General features: G+C 38.1%; 1 protein-coding gene across 5 annotated transcripts in view; it reads right to left on the bottom strand.

Moving 5' to 3' along the window:
- Nucleotides 1-25,839, bottom strand: part of atp2b3b (ATPase plasma membrane Ca2+ transporting 3b) — a 49,200-nt gene extending 23,361 nt beyond the window's left edge. For 2 of the 5 annotated variants that reach the window (XM_043224697.1, XM_043224699.1), the window contains exons 1-8: nt 25,368-25,838; nt 17,284-17,940; nt 8,249-8,446; nt 6,300-6,557; nt 5,904-6,029; nt 3,362-3,487; nt 1,547-1,588; nt 805-969 (exon numbers count right to left, since the gene is read on the bottom strand). In XM_043224697.1, coding sequence (XP_043080632.1) covers nt 805-969; nt 1,547-1,588; nt 3,362-3,487; nt 5,904-6,029; nt 6,300-6,557; nt 8,249-8,446; nt 17,284-17,518 — 1,150 coding nt within the window. In that variant the 5' untranslated portion in view covers nt 17,519-17,940; nt 25,368-25,838. Of the gene's footprint in view, nt 1-804; nt 970-1,546; nt 1,589-3,361; nt 3,488-5,903; nt 6,030-6,299; nt 6,558-8,248; nt 8,447-17,283; nt 17,941-25,367 lie in introns of all 5 variants that reach the window. The other 3 variants (XM_043224698.1, XM_043224700.1, XM_043224701.1) reach the window with 2 other exon arrangements.
- Between the last annotated feature and the right edge of the window lie 283 nt (nt 25,840-26,122).

The raw sequence follows: 26,122 nt of genomic DNA on the forward strand, positions 1-26,122 counted from the left end.
ATAACAAATTTAAAAAATCTAAATTACCGTATAATACCTTTAATTTCTAATTATTATACAACATTACAAAGTTGCGGCCTAATCAGGTCAAATATGGGTTACTACACTTGGCCCTTTTTAACTTTCATTTTGTGCTTCTGCTAGGTTAACAGTGTTGCATAAAAGTAACTTAAAAACATGAATTTCCATAAAATGTAACAAATTCATTAGCACTTCTTAATAATGCAAGAATACGAAGAGAATTAAAATGTGTTAGATTTCATGAAAAATTATGTAACACAATTAGCTAGTACTTCCTCACAGTTAACAGTGATAAAACCCAGCACACGTTAGTAACACGTTATTTTGCAAAAAAGTAACACTTAATCAGCACTTACATCATTTCTGAGAATATGTAACAAAAACATTACATGAAATATGACAATGTAACACAAATATCTGACCTGTTTCTTCCCATAAAAAAGTAAAAAATATGTAACAAATGTTACACTTCATAAAATGTGACTATTTAACACAGTTAGAAAGGTCTTTTTCTTAGCTAACAGTGAGAAAATGCAGCACAAAAGCCAATTAAAATGTTACCTTTGACTAAAAACCATCACAAATTGTTACTTTTTAAAGAAGTAATGGAATGCTGTCACAGTAATATTTTGCTTCAATTAACATTTTCAGCACTGAATATAGCTTTGTATGAGGATAAAAGACAATAGGATCAGCACAGCAGAGTGTAAGTGTGTCAGAGTAAGGTGATTTATCTTTCCATGTGACATCACCTCGTAATTGGCCACATGAAGTCCCACGCACCTGCTTTGCCAATCTGTACAGCCAGTTTGGTGAGTTTGCCCTGCAGTACAGACTTCTCCTTCTTGGGCACGTTGGCTTTTTTCTTCTCTCTCTCCTCGACTTCTCCGCCCTCCGCACTCTTCAGAGGCTGCATCTCCATGGCAACGGCTCCATCCTGCTTTTTGGCTGGTGGGCGGGACATGAGTTAGCGTCACTACATATGGACAACAAATCTGTCGTGTCACAACTCGGAGGCATCGTGAGAGGCCTCCGGCATGACGAGACTCATTCAAAGCTCTATATACCTTCATGCCACACACTGAAGATTTACGCCCAAAGTGGTGTACACACATACACTGGACACACAAACGAAGGAAAGCAAGACAAATGTGAACACGCGCAGCATAAACATTGAGTCGGACCACAGGTTCTCGAGTTCTACAGAGCTGGCACTATTCAGCAAAATGTGTTTGGGTGCTTTTCCTCGACACCGGAAACAACGAACTACGGTTACAAAGTACTAAGCAAGGAAGCAGTTGTCATGTATGCTGTTAGGCAACAGAGTGTGATGTTACACAAAGAGTGTGTTTCGGGCCTCTTTATGTATGTGGCTGTGTGCATACATGGTATTAGACAATATATTTCCTGTTGCTATCCTCATATAGCAACAGCGTAACTGAGGAGTCCACAGAAATTTTCCACAACAAGAAAATAATTAACCCCTCATTCTCTCCATTCATCTACTCTACTATCCCTGTGGTACCTTTATTCTGATTGGTCTCCACAGCTGCCTCTGGCTGCTTGCCTGTGAGAGAGAAAGACAGAGAAAGAGAGGCAGAGAGAGAGAGAGAGAGAGAGATAGAGGGGGAACAAGGGAATAAAAAGCAACAGACAGAGACAGAATGAGAGACAGGGCACACAGTGTTCTTGAGTGGGGAAAATGAGAGCGCACAGAACTATGGAAACAGACACACAAATGCAAACATACGGCACACACACAGAGCTGAGCTCTTAAACTGTGATGTGTTAAACCGCTCCACCACAATTCTAGGCTAATCCAACTCTATTTGCTGCTTATTGTTGTCACTTCATCTATGCTGAAGGTGTAACTCCAGTGGACTTAATACAACAGGGCTGTGGATTACGTACCATTGGTGATGCCACTCGGTTTGGCCATAGTTGTAAGAGAGTAACTACTGTCCTCTGATGGGATAGCGAAACAAAGGGATAATGCAGGTGTGGAGGAGGGGGATCGTGGGAAATTGTTAGGATTGGGTGGTGGTAGAAGTAAGAAAAAACACAAATTAATGACGATCATGTGGTATTAAGGGAGGCTGAAAAAAGCCAAAACTGCATGTACGCAGGTTGTTAAAATGAAATTACAAGTACTAACAGGACTTCATCAGTGGGTTTTGTGCAAGATGATTCTGCTTCATGTGAAAGATTGTTTTCTAATTCTTGCCTAACAGCTATTTGAGCTGTCTACATTCTAGTTAAATTAGTAATCTAGTTAATTCAGCGTGATTAATTATCAGCAAAGACTCACAAGCTACAGAATGGAACAGAACGGAGGGATCTTGAGATGTGTTTTGACTACATTTCACTTTTAGTGTCCTAAAATACAGCACTCACGGTGAAAGATGCTGAAAAACTGAAACATAGACCTCGGCCAGAGATATAGATCAATAACAAAAAAAAAAATACTGCAGGAAAAATAAAAGCTGACGTATAGAGTGAATCTTCGTTAAGCAAACAATATATTGGTATATTCTGTGAGCTACTTACCATATAATAAAAACTTAACATGACAGCAAAAATCTTTTAAGGGTGAAAAAATAAATAAGTATACGCTGTCATTCATGCATTTATATAAATTTTTATTTCAAATCTTAAAGAGTGAATAAAAAGGGTTGTTGACAGTATTTGTCATACTGTACGTGCATTCTACTAATCCACAATTATGGGCATCAGAAGGATATACAAATCTAACGAATCACTTTCACAAAAGCAAAAAAAGACAATTGAGATGTGATTGTGAGGCAGTTCTAAGTCCATTCAGTGGCTGATGACACATACAGAGCGATTCAGTGGGACAGTAACAGAACATGGCGCCACTTCATCCTTCATCCACCCACATCCAACCTTTGCTCTCTCTCCCTCTCTCTGTTTCTCTCTTTCGTTCCCTTTCTCTGAATAATTAATCAGCCTCCTCCAATATAACTCCTAATCCTTCTCTATTCCCTTCACTCCAGTCTCCTCTCTGTTGGCTGCAGGTTAAATTACCCATGACATGGGCCATAAAGTTTGCAGCAGTGGAGCCCTGCTTGTCTCTCTTGCTCGTCTTACCATTCATAAATATTCCTGCAGGCTCCGAGCCCATTGGTCCTCCATTCATATCCAAGCCATCTCTCTTATGTAAGGATCTCCCACCCCCTCTCTCTCCATTCTCCACTGTCTGGTAGTGCTACTCACAACGTGTGCAGTCATTCTCACTACATCCTACACTAGCTTCAGCATTTTCTCTGAGCATTACGGTGTGTTTTGGTTGTCGTTTGATGCTCTTCCTTCTTACACCTACCTTTCTTTTCTTTCTTCTCCTCCTCCCCTTCCCCGGCTCCCAGCAGAGTGAATATGATGCCACTCTGAGAGTTGACTCCAACTGCGGTTACCAGCATCCTGCCTGATCCCTCCATCACATGAGTACCTGAGAAAGAACGATAGAGAGAGAGAAAGAGAAAGAAAGAGACAGAGAGACAAAATTAGGAAAAAGACACAATGTAGACATGAATGATTGATATTTAATTGCATCATAAGTGGAAAGAACCCCCCTGCAAAAAAAAAAAAAAAAAAAAAAAGAAAGAAATCTGCAAATGTTGTCCCAACTAGCCTCACAGAACTGGTTTAAATAAATAATTTCCTATTGAACAATGTGGCTGATTTGTGACCTCCCAGCATGCATTGCAGCATCAATAAATTATGTTCTACCCTTCTGTTTCGAAGATTGCGACTTCATATTAAGAACCAGTATAAAACTACATGTAATAATTGAAATCATGCTTTTAACATTAATGCCGCTAAATAAATTGCTAATGTTTACAAAAAAATACATTTAAATCATTTTAGTTATCTTAAACCTAGATTGTTAATAATGCTTGTAAAACAGAGGTTTTTATATATATTTTTTTAATCAAAGTTGTCATTTCTATAACAAAAAGAATGTCTAAATGTATACAAAAATAATACATTAAATACTTGTTAATAATGAAATAAAACTTTCTTGTAAAGTGACCTTAAGCTTAATAAATATATTAACTATAATAATAACAACAACAACATTAGTTTAATGACCAATTTCTATAAATGTATAAATGTAACAAGAAAATGACTAATCAATAAAACATAATTATAACAGCTTAATTAACGAATGCAGAAAATGACCCATTGCTATAATAACAGCAATAATTGGTCATACTTTATATTAAATGGAGTTAATTACTATGTACTTCCATCAAAAAATAAGTACAAAAAACACGAGTAAATTGTAAAAACATGTATGCACACAATAAGTGCATTGTACCAAATGATTCATTTAAATGTCTCAGGACACATAATATAAAGTAGGACCTAATAATTAATATAGCAATTTTCTGAAGTTTAAACAACAAAAACAACAACAAAAAAACAAAAAATACATTTTCATAAGGCATTTTACATTTTGAGCACAAAATCTAATTGGCGTTACTGAAGACAGTTATTATGACAGTTGTTGCAGCTCATTTTTTTGTGATTATTTTTACATTTTCTCAACAATTCCATTTTAGACATTGACTGTTTATCTACAAATACAGACAGTCTGGCCTGCTGCAGTTCACCATTAGCATGTGACTTGCAAACAACAACAGCCTCCATACATCAACTTCACAAAAATATCATTGGGATATTATTCAATAATATCATCAGTAGAGCAGGACAGCCTCATAAAGAGAATGGAGTTATCATCCCAAGTGTCTAAGAATAGCATGGAGGAAGGCAGAGGGCATGCACCAGTGCTCACAGCAGGAAACAGAGATTCTCAGATCTAATTAACAACATCTGGATGCCACTGCAGCATCTCAGTTATTCTGACACACAGAATGCGGACGCTCCAAGTGCTTTGTGCTGCTGACTGACAGCTGATGGAGCGCAGCCGAGAGGAGAATACAAAACTACTTCAGACACTTCCAAGAAAGGTTGACCAGTCTCTTAAGGAGAGTGATGGGCATCAACCTTTAACAGATTTCAGCGAGTTTTTTTTGCATGCTGGTCTGCCACTTAAAATGCTCAATCTCTTTAAAGTCAGTGGATTCTGACTGACTTTCAATGTTTTTGTGGTTCGTGAGCAGGAAAAATGTCTTTAAAATGATTTCAGAGATTGACATTGCTATAGGTTTGTTATGGACTATATAAAAAATTGTCTAGGCGTTAGGCATTAATTTATAGGCAAAACTGTTGTTATAATCCTCTGTCTGAACAAGCCTTAAGACTTAAGATTTTAGCTGCATTCTTAACTTAAGTGATTTTGTAAACGTTCTAAACTTCTCCCCCCAAAGTCATGTCTGCACATCCAAATAATAGTAATGATAGTTTCACAGACATAATGCAGTTCCGATTGGCTCAAATAATGTGGGTCAACCCTCCAGGTGGAGTTGGGAAGCTCATTGCATAACTGAGTTACAATTACAGTTAAAAATCATTGTTAAATTAAAGTGGCTCACACCAGAGGGGCTTCTAAGATTTCAGATGTATGAGGTTCTTAATTCCTTACCTAACGTGAAAAAAAAGAAATAACTCTTGAAGTACATATGTATCCCTAACAATAATATAATTGTATTTTCATCTTAATTTCTTTATTTTCAGATGTTAAAGCTTTTATTTTGGCTGAATCCGGGAATATAAATAAAACTGTGTTCATAAATGCATGCAGTTTTGAACGATTGATTGTTTCGGTTTCTCAGAGCAGCTTTACTGTGAATTAAAACAGAAACTGTATTGTGACATTGGTTTCTTTTTTTCATTTTGAAACCACCATTAAATATGCTCTAGCAGTTTACTGTATGATCCGCTCATGTACGCATGCTCACCAGAGAGAAGCATGGGGTCCTTGTCGGCCGACTTCCGCACATGATCCGATTCACCGGTTAAAGAGCTCTCGTCGATTTTCAGGTCATTTCCCTGAATCAGGACCCCATCGGCAGGTAGGAGGTCACCTGAGACAGGAAACAAAAGTGGGACGAATAAATATCCCGTGATCGGCAGAGCATCCTTAATATGCCAAAGAGCATTCACTGTTCCCACCAGTAATGCTATATTGCGCAGGGTACACTATCAACAAATGAGTTCCCATCATGATTTGTGGAAATGTGAACGTTACTCTAAAAATACCCCTGCGTTAATCCACACCTTCCTCGTATTAGATGAGTTAAGCCTAATCTCAGCATTTATTCCATTCTCCAGGCTCAGCGGGACAGGAAACTGACCGTATTTGACCTGGGCCATGTCCCCAACCACCATCTCGGCCACGGGGATCTGGATGACGTTTCCATTGCGCACCACAGCGAATCGCTGCTCCAGCTCGATGCGGCTCTGCAGTCCCCGAAACTGTTTCTCTTTACTCCAGTCGTTGAAGGCCGTCACCAGCACCACGCATATGACGGATAGTAGGATGGCCGCACCTTCGATCCATCCCGCCTCTGCCTCCCCCTCATCTTCAGCTCCTCCTGACACATTTCCACAACCTGCAGAGGTTGGAAATTCATTATTACATGGGCGTCTGGAATACTTGATTCTGATTGATCAGTTGCAGTTGAGGCTTTTTTGTTGCAAATGCTTTCCAGATGAAGTGCTCTTTAACAGACTTTTTGGAGACATACGTGCACTATCTGGGACTTGGTCCCCATAGCTGAGATGATTTTTAATAAGCAGTCTTTTTGGTGCCTGATTAGAAATTATAGAGCATGAATTTATTGCTAAACATCAGAATATGCCAATCAATGTCATTTAAACAGCACATTAAAATGCATTCTATATGTAAAACTTTATACGTAACACATTATATTACTTAGATAAAAACATTCTTTCAAATTCTTTGTGTTTTCAGTTAGCAAGCTAACAAGCAATCTGGTTAAGGAAAAGGGCTTTTTATTAGATAGACTAATATACCATGATGATAACACTCATTTTGCAGATGCTGAGATAAGCATTTATTTAATGTGTTTTGATTTGCTCTGTGGTTTCTTTTTTGTTTTATACTAATTCAAGTTTGCAAGCTGAATGACAAGCTTGTGTGCTTTATTTTCTATGGGGAATATGGGGGATATTCTTAAAGAAATAATTACTTCAAGTTGCGTAAAATATGTTTAAATGATATGTTCATTTATGTTCTGAACCAAAAGACCTTGAAGAAATGCTGATGCCAGTGTCTGAAAAAATGTAGTGTTATTTTGATATCTTAAAGAATCAGAAATTATTTCCACAAATATATTAAGCAGCAATTTTTCATAAATAGTACTGAGAAAATTTCTTGAACACAAACATTGCTGCCTTCACTGTATTAATGATTAAATAAATGCAACCTACGGTGAACATTTTAAAGACATATAGTAGTTATGGTGGTGTACGATGAGCATAAAACACTAGATGACTTGATGCACAGTAGTCCCTTGTTAAAGTAAAAAAACAAAAATAAAAATACTTTTTTGTAGGTAAATAGCAAAAGTTACTTGGCTCAAAATTATTATTAACCCCTTCCTGTCAAACGTAACAAAAAATCCCATGAGTGGAAAAATGGGACAAGGTTAATATATGAAGAGTTTATTTGTGAAAACAGATAACAGATACGTTTTTTCGCTTTGTATTCCAATTAATCTCAATAAAAGCAAATAAACTCTTCTTATTAATTAGTGCTGTAATACTGTTGCAGCATTTGTCTTGCTGGAAGACGAGAAAAAAACATATCAGTATTAAATGTTAGTAAATAGCCATGTAATTATTGGAATAATGTTCAGTACGGCTGGTGATATTAAAAATTGGAGCCTTTCAGAAATCAGTTCACCCTGCCAGGATTTATTTGCAATAATGCTCGGCTGCTTGTACATTATCTTTTCTTTATGCAGAGTGACATTTAGGTTACAGTATGCAGCACTTAATCTGCGATTGTATAAAACTTTCAGACTGTTTTATTGTTTATTTTTCCCCAGCATCCCTAAACTGGTTTTCTCTTTCTCTGCATTCCTGCTTGACATCCTCTTTTCTCACTCCATTTTCTCACCTTCATTCTCACCTTTTTCCTCCCACACTCCCTTGATTCAGCTCTCTCTCTCTTCCCTCCCACTCTCTATCCGTCATTCCCTCCTCCCTCGACCCACACCATCCCTTCAGCTCCCTTCCTCTACACACCTCATCCCTCTAACATCCCTCTCTCTCTCACCCTCGCTCTCGTGTCCGGGTGGCTGATAGAAGGACAGGCCGAGGGAGATGATGGCTGCAATCTCCAGAATGATAAGGGTGACGTCTTGTAATGCCTCCCACACCAGCTGAAGGAAGGTCTTGGGCTTTTTCGGGGGTATGAAGTTTTGTCCAAATGCCTGTCCGCGCTTCTCCAGATCTGTTGGGTTATCTGACAAACCTGAAAGGAAAAAAAGAAGAGTCAAACAGAGGTCATCACAATTTTTGTAATGCGTGGGCACCCTCACCCTCAGGGCAATGAGTAGGATTTACCGTTTAAGAACTTAGTGTGCCTTTCTCATCTCTGAGTCTGGGACTTTCCTGTTTAGGTTCGAAACACGCTGTACCTTTTAATTTAGCCAATGCAGGGAACATCGTTTTTAAACAGTCATTAAGAATGAGGTGCTTGTGTTTGCTATCTGCAGTCTTGACGCAGTTTGGATTTTAATGGTCTTTTGCCCTAATGTATTTTGGCAAGCAGCATTTTTTTCTCAAACTAATGTCTTTTAGGATACTCTAAAGTTTTACTGATAAATCTTTGATAACTATCTAATCGTAGGCATATACGGTCTGGGTGTGATTTCTTAGAAACAAAAACAGACTGATATTTGAAAGAGAACATTAAAAATGTAATGAATAAATTATTTATTCATTACATTTTCAATGTCCTCTTTCAAATATATACAGTGTAATTCACATAATATACAAAAAAATCGTAAAATTATTTAAGATCTTTAATTCATTAAATTCTACTTGTTATGGTTTCACGTTTTATATATATATATATATATATATATATATATATATATATATATATATATATATATATATATATATATATATATATATATATATGTGTATGTATATATGTATATGTATATACATATATATATATATATATATATATATATGTATATATATGTATATATATGTATATATATATACACATATATACATATACATATATATATATATATATATGCATGTTTTACTAGGTTGCTTGCAACACTGAAAATCAGATTTGTAACACAAAGCCATCACATACTACCAGACTTTCATTCTGAACACAACAACCTCATGCAGAAACATGCACCTTGTTGCTAGGATACACATGACAGATGAAAACAATATGTGTTGAAAACAACATGTTTGATATCCTCTGACTGGATGGAATCACAATCTGAAGTATTTGCACTTCTCTGTAAGCTGTTACAATAATTAATTAGCTATAGTTAATAGTCACCACTTACTACTGCTTTTATTTTAGAATATACATTTTTTAAAACTTAATCTTAATTTCCGTTAATTAAAAAAAAGTAACGATTACAGCATATTGTGTTCAGAAAGACTAAAAATAAGATGGCTACAAATTCAAGTTTGCTAATGCAAGAATAAATAGAGGTCTGAATTCCTGTTTAGTGAAATGAATTTCCCTTTCCTTCATACAGTTGAACACCTAGGTTTCCGTGTTTTTAGGGAGCCTTGCTTTTATATTTATGCATTTTGGCAGACTTTTATTCGAAGTGACTTACATTGCATTCAAGGAGCACATTTACATTTGATCAGGTCTTGCTTTCCCAGCAAATCAAATCAATGACCTTAGCATTGCTAGCGTCATGCTCTACTGTTTGAGCTACAGGACAGATTTCTAAACTCAAGGTTTCAGAACAGGCTTTTAAGATTTAGCACCAAAGTCAACATATTAAGTACTGCAGCATTTTATAGGCCAACTGTCACTGTACACACAAACAAACACAGTTGGGAAAGATGCATCGTAACTTTTTTTTACAAGGTTAGCAATAATAGAACAATGCACAACAATTTAAGTAACAGTTATGAAAATACTCGTGAAGCCATTTGTAGCGAAAAATGCTTTTCTGAAAGTCAACATTATATTGGTGCTTTTTTACCAAATAAGTAAAATAAAATAAAATAAAAAGAAAAAAAGAAATAGAGAATCATGGTAGTTTTTTTTATAGTATTTCACCACTCTACTCTGGACCAAGCCAGTGCATACAGCTTGAAAAAATTGCATATGAATATAGTTCACAGATTCTGACCGTAAACAACAACTTCAATGTCATTTCACAGAAAAATGCACACACACACACACACACACACACACACACACACTCACTAGCTTTACATAAACCATGGAGCTAATTGACACCTTTAACAGCATATGCACTGCATCCCTTTCCTATTATCACCAAGCGTTCAAACACATTTAGCCATCTTACAATTGCAAAAATTCAAATGAGGGTCACTGAGATAAATAACACAATATAGTGTATGTGCGCACGATACAATAAAACATAACCAACTGACCATAATGACCCAAGCGTATTAGGACGTATTGATTTGTTAAAGCAGATTGTTCCAAAGTAAGAAGCGATGTGAGTCGGCCTGAGCCACATATATTGAATTTCTGATGTAAATAATTAATCACATGTTTCTGCTCATTTCAAAGGGCTCCTATATAGAACGAGAGGCTGAGAGAAGACAGGAAGGATGAAGAGAAATGGATATGAAGACACGAGACACGCTGCGTTTAATGTGCCCAGTGCCCCCCTTTCCCCAGCCATCTATGTCTTTCAGTCTTTCTCTTACTCTCGCTTTCAGTCTTTCATAGATTGGTGCAGTTTCCATGGTGATGAAGACATCAAGCACAAATCGTGCTGCTCTTCAACTTCCTGTCTTCGGGCACCTTTTCGCCCAGCTACAGATGATGTCATTGATTCAGTGCGGGCCGCGTGAGCCTCATAATAGATTTTTGATTGGTCTGCTGTGGAAGCTGTTTTTGCAGACAGCGAGTCTTTTTAGAGCCTGAGAGAAAATTCATGATGTTTTCAGTCAGTGTTGAAGTCAGTGGAGTCACCCGGAGTGAAACCCAGCATTACAGCTCAGCTGAATGAGGCACTATTGACGTCAGTCTATGAGTGTGCAGTGAACACGCTTCAGGGACGAATAAGGACAGGACAATCCAACCAGAAAATACTTTAAGTGGACAAAGGAGGAATGTATGGGCTGGTATGTATACCACCACTGAGTCAGAGCATCAGGTTGACTGTTGGCAAGAGCTCCTGAGGTTATACTGTACACTGATCACAGTCACTTCATACCAGCACTCAGCACTAAACCTTGCCAGCACCTTTACTGAAAGCAGGATTATACAACACTCTACATGAGAAGTGGATGTATGAATGAAAGACATAGAAACTGAGAGACAGAGAGTCGGGAAGGACAGAGGATGAATGAAGATGACAAACTCATGCTATCTGAAGAAGGTGTTAAAGGGACAGTACACCTAAAAATAACACTTTATTAGTTAACCTTACGATAAACAACTGTTCTACAACATTTATTAGTTTTACTAATTTACTAATACATTAAAAAAAAAAAAAAGTCATTTCTATTAACATTATTGCACTTTGATGCACAAATTAATAAATGCTTTAAGAAATGCTCATTGTGTTTTCTAATGACTTAGCTTATGTAAACATATAAGGCCTTATTGTAAAGTTTTACTGAAAATTCTCCCATGTATTCACCCTTATGTTGTTTTATTACTTTGTCTTTCTAATATTTTGCAGAGAAATTAAAAACTCTTTTTTTATTTTAAATTTGACAAGACTAAAATGAATAGGCACATTTGAAACTTCATCAAGGACACAAAGGAACCATAAAAGTATCATAAATTGATCACAAATCACGCACTGTATTACAAGTCTTTTGAAGTCTTATGATTTCCGCTCTACTCGACACATTCATGAAAAAAATTAATGGCTGATTTGAAAAGCAATGGGTTTTTAAACAGATTCATTCATGAATCAGACTAAATTAGCTGAATTGCTAACCGGTTGCAACAATGAACATTTTAGTCTGTTCCTCACAAAGAATATTGTACAGCAAACATCATATAGACCACTTGTGTGATACTTTTGTTGTCTATTCTGATGTTCCAATCTCTATATAATGTATCTGCATGGAAAAGACAGATCAGCAGATCTTCAAAACAGAACAAAGTAAGTTATACAGCTTTAAAACAACAGACTGAGACTGAGTAAATGAAGACCAGTTTTCCATTTATGGATGAACTGTCCCTTTAAGAAAAACTGCTGAGTAGCCATGCCTGCATCCATTCGCTTTAAAGAATCTCTTGCTTTTCGAACACCCCACCTCCTTCTCCCCCCCCGCTCACTCACTCACTCTCTCTCTCTCTCTCTCTCTCTCTCACCATCTCCCCTTGGTGTGTCCTTGACAATGCGGCAAGCTGTACCAGAATTCCTTCTCTCTCCTTCCGTTCCTTTCTAACCTCCCTCTGCCTCCGTCTCTTTCTCTTTTTCATTCTCTTTCTACCCTCCACCCCCATTGCTCTCGGATCTCCATGCCCTGCTGCTGCAGAACAGGTATCTGTGTATGTTAAGGCTGACAGATTGATTTGTCCACACCCTGCACTGAAAACGGTGTTTATAGCAGCAGACTGAGATCGGTAGATCTTCGGTCTTCACTCCGAAGCTCGGCTGAAACGCATTGCTGAAGAGGAGGGAGAGACACTAATGGACTTCCATTTTCAGGGCCTCATCTTCACAGTGTCAGCCTTATTCAGCATCACTTCATCTCCGCCCCCTCTGGTTTCCTCTCCTCTCCTCTCCCGTTGTCTCTGCTTTGTCATGGCCATGTAACAGGATTAGTTCTGCTTCCACTTGCACTTAGAGGCAAACTCCACTTATTGTATGACTATTAGCATCAGGAGCATCAGGTTTTGTTATCACCTGTCAACAGAGCAGTCCCTGCTGACAGCTGTTAGCCGTCTCCATACATAAAGCTGGTCTGAAAGCTTTCACATTTTCTCAACCATGACACCAGTGGAGGTGTGGAGGTCTCGAAACCTTTTGTACGGTTCATTTTAGGTTTATCTCCTGAAAGGGGTTTTACACAGCAGGGCAACATCTGATACGCTTACTTAAAGTGATAGTTCTCTCAAAAATGATATTACTGTCCTCATTACCTGCCTCCATGTCTTTCCAAAAACACAAATTAAATGAAGTTTGCAATGAAACTGCAGATTTCTGTCCCTAAACCAAAACTTTTACTGTATAAAAAAATCACAAAGACACCTAAAAAGAAATCGATATAAATCAAGTGATTTAATCCAAGTTTTGATTCACATATAAACATTGACCTAGGCACATTGAGCTCATAAAATATGGTAAACACAGAAGCTCCGTCATACTTTCTCGACACATAAAAACCAAACCTTATTGGTTCTCACACATCAAGCAAGCATGTTTGAACATCCATTCAGCGTAACTGATGTGCTTTATATTCCTTCTCTATGTAATTCTGTTCATCATATAAAGCAATTGTGCCTCTCGATTCATATAGATTTATAATGTTTTCATGAACTGACAATGTTTTGGTGTATTCAGCTTGAAGGAACAGAAATCTATCAGATTTCATTCAAATATATTCATTGTCTTTTAGAAGATAAACAGAAGTCTTACAGGTTTGGAATGGCAGGGGTGAGTAATTAAAAACTTTCATTTTAGGGTAAACTTATCCGTTAAGAAAAATAAAACATATAAAATATAAAACACATTTTCATCAATAAAATACCAGATTTTTTCTTTTTTACTTTCCAATCAGCTAAGAAGTATTTAGTAATGAGCCTATTTAATATAGGCACTAATAAGGCACTTTCACATTCTGCTTTTACACTCTGCATGAAGTTCATAAAACTCACACAAAACATGGCTACTTGCTTAATGGCACCGATAGAAGCATTTGAATATTATGGGGCAAAAATGTGCAAATCAAAACTGTAATATGTTTTACACTTCTAATCTGCTAGCAAACTATGGTCTACCAATCGGTTTGGGAAATATTTTAAGGCTTATTCAGTACTAAAGATGCAAATGCTTTAAGCTATGAAAGCTCAATTTCATGCATCACTGTGTTCCAAAATGTTTTAGATTGCAATGGACTCTATGCACCGTCGCATCCACATTCAGCCTCACCAGTCACTGAAACTTTTGTTGCAGCACAGTTTCAAAACTAAGAAATTTAAGCACAAAATTACATCTCGAGGAAAGGTTCAAATCAACATATTTCTTATTTTTAATTCATTTTAAAACAGTTTTGTAATAAACATATTTTTCCAATTATGCCAAGCTATAAAATATTTAATTGGGTAGAAATTGTGAGCAAAAATATGTCTCTATATGGGGTCTTTGATTATTGTTGTGGACAATGGGGCAGCCTAATCATAACGCAACACAATTATACGTCGCATTCTCGTTGTGGCACACTATAACAAGCATTATTTTAACTCTTCTATTGTCTACTTTCTCTGTCAGATCACCAGCAGCAGTTTGTAGAAAATCGAATACGTTTATATTAACGTATTAACGTATATTTAAAAGATAACTATCACCCCCTTGAAGTTTCCCAGTGCTTATAGTAAGTTTTAAGCATGCATGTGTGTACAATGGTTTTTAGTTTGTGGGCTAAATATTTGGGTCAATGTTTGCATACATTCAAAGAGTATATTTGTGGCCTTAAAGCAGGGTGAGGCACTCATTACACAACAGCAGGATGCAGTACTAGAACCACCGGGCAAAAACTGCACAGTAGGCATTCACACCTCACTGACATCCTGAAGGAAAGATCTCTGTAGTATCTCAGATGTTTCTCATAGACACAAGTAATGTTAAATGAAATGAATATGTTTGTTTAGTAATCTCACATCTGTCTTAGAAGCGTTGTGGAAGAGTTCTAAAAAGAATTAAATAAATAAAAGTCTAAATAATGAATAATGAAGTAAAGATTTCAGATCAAATGTCTATTATATGACAACATTTCACACAGATTAATCTAATACTTCGATGAGCAAAACTGAGCAAAAATTTTTTGTGATACCTAATGCCTAAATCTAATTTTCACACAACCTGTTTATATGGATACCAATAGGAATGCACAATGTCTGTATCATAATAACTTGTTTTAATTTAGCATAGTATTGGAAAATTAATTTTTTTACACTCATTTCCCCCATTTTTACTTTTATTGTAATTTTAAAAACACTCACTTAAAAATAATCTTCTGATTTTAATTCTAATAATTTAATTACACTGTAAAATGTACTACAAAAAAGGCTACACAACAAGAAAAAACAAGATGATAATATTAATTGTAACACGAAAATAATTATGGGCTTATATCGGCGAAATGAAAGAACCATAAGCTTTATCATAAATCTATAAATACTCATAATCAGTACAACTCAATTTGAGTTTTATGGAGTTTATCTGTTTCTCATGACTGAGCATTATCTCCGCCACTATCTAAATTCTCATCTGCAGTCATCATGGCGTATAAAACATCACAGCAACACATTCAATTACGAGTCAGAAGAGGACGGATGGATACGCCAAGAATTGTGATCACTGCGGGGACCTTTCGAGTCACTGACTCTAGTGAGTGAGTCTCTCCAACTCTGTTTACCCAGTAACCCCTCTCTCTACACCCACCTCACCACCGACAGCGCCGTCGCCTAGCAACCCAACACGACGCGTGCACTCAGAGTGGGAAGTTGGTCGAGTGAGACAGAGAAAGAGGTGGTGGACAAGTGGTGTAAAGAGGTGAGAGAGAAATAAAAGAAAGGAGGAAAGAAAGGGAAATATTTGGGGTTTGGGGCGTCTTAAAGAATTTGTCATTTTAACTCCTAAATGAAAATTTCCCGACAATTTACTCACCCCCGTGTGGTCCTAAATGTTGATGTCATTCTTTCTTCAGTCGAAAAGCAATGAGGTTTTTTCAGGAAAACAGTTCTTTGCCTATGTATTTCAGTTCAAAATGGTAGGGTAAGGGGCAAAACTGCACTTCATTTTTTGCACTGCGTTTCGTTTTAACTTCTTGTTTTTAAAGGGCGTTTGATTTTCTTTTAAACAACAGGTCAGTACTTCTGCCTACATCAAGCATGACCTTTCCAACGTGATTATGTAATGCGTAAGGTCGACTACAACGAGAAACTATGAAAAAAAAGTATGTTGTTTTTAATTTTTCTTAGAAAATGACTGATCATTTTGCTAGATAACACATTTATTATTTATTAGCTGGGATTGCGCAGAGCCCTTTGAAGTGAAACTGAAATTGCAGTTTGGAACTTCAACCTATTGGGTCCCACTAAAGTCCACTATATATAGAAAAATCCTGTAATTTTTTCTGCAAAAACCTTAATTTCTTTTCAATTGAAGGAAGAAAAACATTTTGACATAGGGATAAGTAAGACAACAGGAAATTTTAATTCTGCAGTGAACTAATCCTTTAAAGCAGCTCATAGAGAAACATCTGATGAGGAATAACGTGTTATTTCTTTGTGGTTCCATCTTTACCATTCAATTACACAAAAGGTCCCTTATAATGAAATAAATTGTTATTTAAGGTTTTTTAAAGAACTGTTCGCTGAAAAGTTCTTTATAGAACCAAAATTCGTTGCTGTGAAACCCTTCGGAACCTTATTTTTAAGAACGCAGGGACTAAACGTGAGCCTGGACCACAAAACTAGTTACAAGGTTAAATATTTCTAAATTAAATAATAAGATTTACATTCCTGAATGATTGGTTACGAACGCTAAATATTTGGCCGAGATACAACTATTTGAAAATTTGGAATCTGAGGGTACAGAAAAAAAAATCTAAATATTAAGAAAATTGCGTTTGAAGACAACTTAATATTTAGATTTTATATTTAAAATATTTAAAATAATATTATTAAAACATTTCATTTTAATATATTTATGGAAAGAAAACTTACTAAACATCTTCATGGAACATGATCTTTACTTAATATCCTAATGATTTTTAGCAGAAAATCATTTTGACCCATTCATTGAATTTTTGGCTATTGCTACAATTATACCCCAGCGATTTAAGAATAATTTTGTGGTCCAGGGTCACAAATGAGAAGTATGACGTCAAGAAATCAAGACAGAAAGGAAAAAACATTTCGCTCACCATCACTGGTGGAAGACTTGAGTCTCTGGCATAGGCCCTCTACGTCTCCATAGCTGTCCTGAATTTTCTGCAAGGCCTCGGCTCCTCTCAGCTCCATCAGGGACCGGAGCTCATCCAACGTCACCCCAAAGTCCCCAGCATGGTTGGCTTCTGCACCACCTCCTCCTCCGCCCCTCTTGGGGTAAAACTCCACTGCGCTATTCGCCATCTCACCCATAGTCGCTGTGGTGGACATCTTGAGTCTTAGGGTGCTGGGTCCACGATGTTTGATCTATATGACCTCTTCTCGTCCAGGAGGTTTCAGCAATACAAGGTCAGTATTAGTGACGATTCTTGGCACAAGTTTTTTGACTTTCGTATTTGCTCCTCCACTCCTCGCCCTCCCCTTTAGTTCCTCCCGTTCTTCTAACTCTCCATCAGAGTTAGGAAATCGGGACAACGATGGCCGGACACTTTTAGCGTATTTGGAGAAATCCTGTCCTCTCCCACTCAACCCCCTCGCCCTGAGGGTCAACAGAACGAGGGATCAGGCCGCTTCCAATCCATCAGGACACAGAGAACCAGAGCAAAGAGGAGGCGCAAAACCGAGCGGGATATTGTGTAGATCTGATGCGTTAGGATTCAAAGGGTGCGGGATGATGGGATTGGCGAGGAAGCCTGCAGAGACACACAGACAGAATAACACATTACAGTCTTCAAAGTGCTCGTGTGGGCAGCAACTCAGAGTACAGTGGGCATTCCTTAAGAGACAGAGCAAGCATGCAGTCAGACCGCTTCGAGCTAACGTTTTCAAATGTATCAGCACATTTTCACCTTAATCCAAAGGTCTTTTGTGTTTTAATTGAGTCACACAGTTTCCTTACTCTCGTTAATGAGGTATTAGACAGGTCTTGGGTGATATTAATTATGCTAAACGGACAGGTCAGTCCATTTCGAGCACAACACGACTAAAATCCCTGGACAGGTATAAAGTATGAGGAATGTGTGCTCTCGCAGATGGTGATGCATATAACATATACTGTATCTCTAACGATCCAGACCACTGCATTGGCCCATAGTTGCCATGGAAACCTACAGATGCCTCTGACTCCCACAAAGCTCCTTCGGCCTCACTATACCCCGACACACACGCACACATGCACACACACACACACACACACACATATACACTTGGTTCTTATTCACACTTGCTCACAAACGCAAACACCTCTACACTAGCTCTACACTAGTGTCTCCTCTCTATCTCTATCATTTTAGCCTTAATGCCATCATCTTCTTTCTTCGTCTTTCTTTTTTTCTCCCAGCATGCCTCTGAACATGTCCCTATGTTCTCTTAGATGACAGTCTCAGCCTCAGACGGCACACCCACAGACCACCCACGGCCCATTCACTGTGGGTCTGATGCATACAAAACTGGAAAGAACTTTCACAATCTGGCAAGGTCTAATGTGATTGGTTAACTCCATGCAAAATCCAGAAGTAAAGTCACTGGGGTTTTTTAACAGTTTATCTGGAAACAAAGTTGTTTTCAGGCACTGGGTGGGTAAATATATTGGAATATTAATGATTGGTAATTAATTCAATTATATAATTAATATGTAGTATATAATTTAATGATACTGTAAAAACAAATGAGTCGGTCAGTTCATTCGCTTTTTCAGGTTGCTGTCAGTCAGACGATCTTCCCGTGTAAGTTATTTGTTTCTGTGCAGAAGACGCTGCAATGTACATCAGGTTATATGCCTTTTAGTCAAAGTCTGACTGTGCAAGACTGCCTGTATGGCGATGAGTCTGGGGTATGCAGCGTGCTGTGTGAGTATGTGTGTAGGCAGATAGGGCCGGTAATGTGCAGGAGTGACATAGAGGGTGTCATCATTCTCATGCTGACTCACTAACCCCAGCCTTGCTTTCCCCCTCCTTTCTTCTTCTCTGGGGCTCTGCATATATGAACAGTCAAGAGATAATCAGGAGTAGCATGCAGGCAACTGATTTAAACATAGCAAAATGTGTTAACAGAGCTAAGCATACTATGCTTTTATTTGTATCTGAAAGCAAATGATCCTAAAAATTAATCAAATTAATTCAATTTATCAATCTACAGCAAACTGAGAAGGTGTTCGTTTAATGTACCAAACAGTAAAGCAAAAAGTCTTGTCTTAATTGCAGCTTATTTTGGCCAAGAACCGCCTACTAAGATGGGAAAACACAGTCTGAGCACCGTGTAATGTGAGCGACCACAGATTTTTTTTTTATGTGTTTAGAGCCAGGGGTTATCTGAAAAAGATACAAAAAAAATTTAAAACAATAACGGTGGTGATACCGTCTCCTCCATTAATGGTTGTATCCAAAATTAATAATCATTGTTAAATTGAAAGAAGTCTCACCAAAGCTGAAGGACAAAAAAGGAAAAAAAACTTTTATATTGGAATATATTAAAAAAAGTAATTTATTACAGTGATTAAAAAAAGTATTATGAATGACAAAAACTGTTGTTTTAAACAGTGCTGTTTAATATTTTAGCAGAAAAATGTGATAAATAGGAATCTATGTATCTTTATACATTTATTTACTGCCATTTTGCATCAGTTTAACATATTGTTGCTGAATAAAAGTGTTTATTTTCCTTTCAAAAAAACTGACCTTAAACTTTTTTAGCGTATACAGAAAAACTAAAAATGTACTCCCAACTAACTGCATTACGCCTTAGTCTAATGCAAATCAAAAGCAATTGTTGCATCAATATAGTCTCCGAACATGAACACCAGCAAATTAGATTGCAGCAGATTCTACCTTGGCTTGGTCAGATTAAATTTGTTTTGTTTTTTTCATGGAAGATATGTACTTAAGCACATTTGCATCTTTTGGGGCCACTTGCTGGCATCAGACACAGCACTCGCAGGTCTATGCAGATTCCCCTCACCAAGAGACTGCTTAACCGTGCAGTTATGTTCAGTGTGCAGGAGGCAGATGGTCTGGAGATTATGCTGAATATTCATATTGATCCGTGTTTTCCCAAACCTTTCAGCAAGTGTGCTTTAGTGCCATTCTGCAAGACACTGTTGATAGTGTACTGAGCTTTCCCAGGTCTGCCTTGTCCAGACCGGCCCTGACTACCGCGACCCAACCCAATCTGCTAAAGTTAAAAGGGAGAGACAGAGGGGCCAGCATTACATAAATTGTTCAGCGCCTTATGTAATGTGTCTAAGTAACCAACAGAGACGTACTCGCGCTCACACCCACTCAAACAGACACACACAAACACAACCCCCTAAAGCTAGAAGAAACTCTAACCCATATTCAAACATTAAATAAGGGCCACACCGGCCTGTCACACCAGGAGCCAATGCTCCGGCTCTGTGAAACAATGCAGATTACTTTGTTAACTGGAAACATTCAAAATCAAGATGTCTGCAGCAAAAAATAAAAAAAAGAAAGAAAAGAAATAAAAAGCAAGCAAGGGTAGATGAGTCAGTGTGCTGCTCACTTCACTCTTATTACAGAGACAGGCCACTGACAGAGTCTGAACACACACCACAACCACTGAGCGAAGTAGTGTAGCCACACTTCCGTCCACTCGCATTCAGACGTCAGCTGAAATGACTTGTTTAACGAGGCATGACAGTTTCCATGAGAAAAAAAAGACACATATTCCCTCAACACCTAACAAATAAAAACAAATATGAACACCAGTTGTATGAGACTGTTGTGACCGAGGCAGATTAAAATAGGCCTCAAGGAAAGAAGCTTTTAGAGTATAAATAAACTGAATCTGAACAGACATGAGATGCCTTAAAGGATAAATTCACCCAAAAAATGAAAATTCTGTCATCGTTTACTCACGCTCATGTTGTTCCAAACTTGTATGACTCACGAGAGAAGATATTTAGCATATTGCGTAAGTTGCTCTTTTCCAAACAATGAAAGTGGAGGCAGTTTTGGTCTTCAGACAGTTTTAATGCAGGGAAAGTGCAGCTTGCGCAATCTGCCAAATATCTCCTTTTGCGTTCTATGCAAACAAATCTCACAGGTTTGGAATAATATGATATGATGAATTGTCAGAATTGTCTTCTTTTTTTTTTTGCTGCACTGTGACTTTTTGTTCTTCTGGGAAACTCACACAAAACAATATTTAGCATGTTGTGCAAGATGCTCTTTTCCGAACAATGAAAGTGAATGGGGATCAAAACTATATGTGGTCCATATCCAGTTTGACTGCAAAAGAGCAACTTGGAATTAAAGAAAATCTTATAGATTTGGAACGCCATATTAATGAGCAACTGATGTCAGATTTTTTGGTTTTTTTTTGGACTCTGTTATTATGGGGAACACAAAAGGAGATTATGAGTGAGGACCAAACCTTGTCCCCATCCAGTTAGCTTCAAATTACATTTTTTTTGTATGACAGTAGCCATACTGAGATGTTTTTGCTTTACTTTAATATAGTATATCTTTTTTTGTTTGTTTGTTTGTTTGTTTGTCCCAATCCAGTTTTACTGTATAAAAAAGCAGTCTTACAGGTAACTGTTTCAGAACTTCCAATTTTTTCATGGACTGTCAATTTAACAAACGGCATCGATGACACTAATTTACTGTCACTGAGTTTCTTTAATCAGAAAAAAACGTCCTTCTGTTCGGTTTCTAAAAATGGAACAAAGAGAAATGATATAGAGGGAATAAAAAAGGAAAAGATAAAAATCATTCCAGGCCTATGCTGCTTTGATGTAAGCGGACAGACAGCGCTTGAGTTATTTCTGCAGAATGACGAATTCAGCTACACTTTACAGAACTCATCTAATTGTCAGCCGGTAGTTTTTTTTTTGTTTTTTTTTAAAGAGCAGAAAATAAACTCTCCTTCCCATGAGCTCCCTGTTTATGTAGTGTCTCAGTGACAAGGGTAAATACAGCACAGAGGCCTGCAGGCCTGCTGCTGACAGGGCTTTACTAACGGGATCAAACACAGGGGCGGTAATGAAGGTGCTGTCATACTAGGGGAAAGAAAAAGGTGATTTTGCCAAAGTGACGGAGTAGGACATAGCAGGCACACTCCCTCGGGAATGTGCTATAAGCTAAATAATTAAGAAAAGGCAGCAACTCACTGCGAGAAAAAGCCTTGGGTCACAATGACTCTTGTGAATGTTGTATAATATACTTTTTTCCCTTTTTTTTTTTTTTACTGCCATTCATCCACATACTTGTTTGACATGACACTTACAGAGCTATAGCTGCAACTGCTGGGTTGGGATATTAGTTTGCTGGGCTCATTGGTGATTTCTGAACTTTTTATGCGCATTCCCCAACAACAAAACCTCCTTGAATTGCCTCATTTATGATTATGTCTGCTTTATCTTCTCATGTGGGCACAAATCCACTCAGCGCATGCTACTGTAAGTGAACATTACCTTCTCTCTTTATAAGTTCATAGGATTCCAACCCCCTCCACACACACTCCATTATCCTCAATCTTATTCTCTTTGTCCATCTGTTCTTTGCTCTTCCATTTTTACCTCCTCCCATCCACCTTCACTGCAGTGGCCTGTATTCGTTACACTGGTTTCAGGCTTTCAAAGCGAGACATGGACTGCATTGGCGTAAGAGCCTGTAGGGAGTAACATAAGCTGCTCGGCTTCGATTCTAAATACCCGCTCATGGCCCAGACATTTGTGCGATGTTGACCGAATGCACAAAAATGTAACGATTCTTGTTCCATTTATGTGTTGCAAGACATTTTTATCTATTGGAGATGAAATCTAACCACGAACCGCCATCCCATCGGTTATTTGTTTTTATCGTGTCCAGGTCTATGCACATGTTATCTAACACAGCATCAGTGCTGCCATTCATGTGTCAAGACGTATCCAGAACTCCACACGCTTTGCAGAAAGCATCTTTGTCATATGCATGTTCATAGAGAACATGTGGATATTGATATTCAAGCCTTGTCCATTGGTTATCAAAGCAGGTTTTCCATGTTTTTGGTTAAAATGACTATATATCTCAAATATTTATCAAAATGATAAATAAAAAAAAAGATAAATTAACACATTTTTACATACATTTTTATCCATATAAGGCTGCAGTTTTGTCCAGATATCTTCTAGGTCAACTTCCTTATTGCTGCAACAACAGCATTCAAACTGGGGCAACCTGGACAGAGAACTGGAGCACCAACAACTCTTTCCTCTTTCTGTAAAGTTTAACAACAGGTTTTTTTTTTATAAGTGTACAAATGCAATGCTAAAAGATATATAATTACTTAGAGAATCAAAAACAGCCTTAATGGCCAACACTAAAGGTGTAACGTTCAATGAGAAAACCTATAGCCACACATAAATAACATTTTGTAAACTCTTTGTTAAAATTAGACATATTCCCACATGTGTCTCTTTGAAGTTTGTAACAAATCTAATACATATCCCTAAACTGTAAATCAATGTCAGATTTAAAAAAAAAATGCTATTAAATCTATATACCACACTAGGGTGAGTTGTGAAAAGGCCTATTTAATATCATTATCTTATATATATATATACACACATGTATATGTATATATATATATATATATATATATATATATATATATATATATATATATATATATATATATATGTGTGTGTGTGTGTGTGTGTGTGTGTGTGTGTTTATAATTTTAGTATTCCATTTAGAAAAGCATATGTAATGTTACACATAAAATAAAAAATAAGAATCTGCCATTTAGTAGCATGATTACCAATCAATCAAATAAGCCAGGCGTCAAATTGCCCTCAAAACATCCTTGTCCTGTAAATTCTTTATATTCTTACACTCAGTCTGTTGTCACCTCAGAAGATTGATTTCACTCCTGTAGGTCATTTGTAATTGGTTAAACTGATGATGTTACAATTCAGTGGCCGGCACAATTTACAACACTGCCTGGCCCCCTCCTAAATCGAGCAGACAAACACACAAACACAAAGAAGCCTGGTATATTGATTAGCCTGAGAATCAACCGCTGCTCTGCAACCATCAATTTGCTTAAAAAAGGAACGCAAAACAGTTCTTATCGATCATCCAGCAGTGACTGGTAAATGTTTGAAACGTCTCTTTAGTCTCCACGCAGCAAAGTGCAACAGTCTCGGTCTCTCTGAAATTATGTAAACCCCCAGAACTGGGATCCTGCTTTGACGGTCATACGTAAATGGCCAATCAGAGTCGAGTATAGATTTACGGACTCATACGCGGTCACCAAGCTGTCTGAGGCATGCGAGACTACAACCACCCCTCCTCTCCTTGTCCCACACCCAGCATACTCGCACACCTTGCAGCAGGAAGGAGGAAAAAAAGTCCGCACGGCTGCCGACGAAAATGAAAGCGGAGCACCTTGAGCAACTCAGGCGGTGAAGTTCCCACACCGCGCTCCTTCGGTCAGGTGTGCTTCCCATCGCGCTGTTTTCCACAATAAAATGACCTTTACTGGTCACCTTCAGAGGGCGAGCGGCGCTCGCGCAAGAATAAGTGTGACAGCTCGAAGAGTTACAAGCAATACGCGATTCTTTCGTGTCTCGTGAGCGGCTCGCGGTGTTAATTGAATTAATAGCGCGAAGATGCCGCTCGTGAGAGGATGGTGCGCCACTCGCATCCGGAACAAGCGCAATGCCCCTCCGCAAGGTGACCAGTGTGGGTACCAATGCGAGGTGCACACGCTCACAGAGATGTCACACAAAAGCAACGCAACTGTAAGCTAAATGTGCGTGGGTTTTGCTGATTTAGTACCGAAATGAGAGTACACGATGCATTTTCTGTGCAGAAAAATGACAGAACATCCTGGGAAGTCATACGGTCCAATACAATCCAAAGGACAAGCGACGGTGAATAGGCGACAAAACACCTCATGGATGAGAAAAACGTGAATAATTAGACCACTTATATATCGTTAAGGCGCCAATGCAGTACTTTCACGTGCTTGACAGCGATCAAAATACACGACAAAGAGATCTGCATTAGAAAAAAAAAACATGTGCAAGGACAATTTAACAGTATGACAGAGAGGACCGCCAACTGTTACCATGGCAAACACATCCTGATTGGTGTAAATATCTGATACTCACCAGGCCATGCTCCAAGGACATTGCCGTGGTTTGTTGGGAAAAGGGAATAGCTATCCTGGAGAAACACGAGAGGGCTGGATTCACTCAGTAGCTCTTATCATGTCGTCCTTTATCTCCCAGGTGTTCAGCGGTGTGTTTACTACGGATGGAGATGATGGATCCTAAAATAGTGCAGTTGTTGCCTGGTTAGATGGAGGTTCCGCAGAGGAAAAAATTAGAGACGGAGACATCGTTTTGAGATGACTGTCCCGAACAGTGAATCAAAAAGGCAAAGGTATTTTGGTTGTTGTTTTTACGCTTCTTCTTGAACGTGTAAATCAAAGAGGCGGTGAAGCGTGGTGATGCGGTATTTGGATTTTATATGCGATGTGTGATGAGAGCCCCCTCGCTGAGCTGCGCGCTGAGGACCGTGGACGCAGCATCCGCGCGGGCTGCTATGCGCGCGGATGGAGAGGACGGAGAGGAGGAGGAGGGGGGCACTCTCTCGCTCTCTCCCTCTCTCTCCCTCTATCCCCACCCTCAAATCCCTCCTACTCTGCTCCGTTACAGTTGGATCACGTCAGCTCACACAACATGCCACATGCGCCGAGTTCAAACCTCCGAGTTAATGCAAGAACAGGACGAATAGGTGCATTGGGTCATTTCCTCGACACAGGTGCCATAAAGCCTTTTTAAAGCAACTAAAATAAATAAATAAATATATATAGATAGATTCCATGAGTCAACGAAAGTCTTAACTGCTAATATACATTGCC

The sequence above is a fragment of the Puntigrus tetrazona genome, chromosome 23 (genome assembly GCF_018831695.1).
Source record: "Puntigrus tetrazona isolate hp1 chromosome 23, ASM1883169v1, whole genome shotgun sequence".
NCBI classification, from domain to species: Eukaryota; Metazoa; Chordata; class Actinopteri; order Cypriniformes; family Cyprinidae; genus Puntigrus; species Puntigrus tetrazona.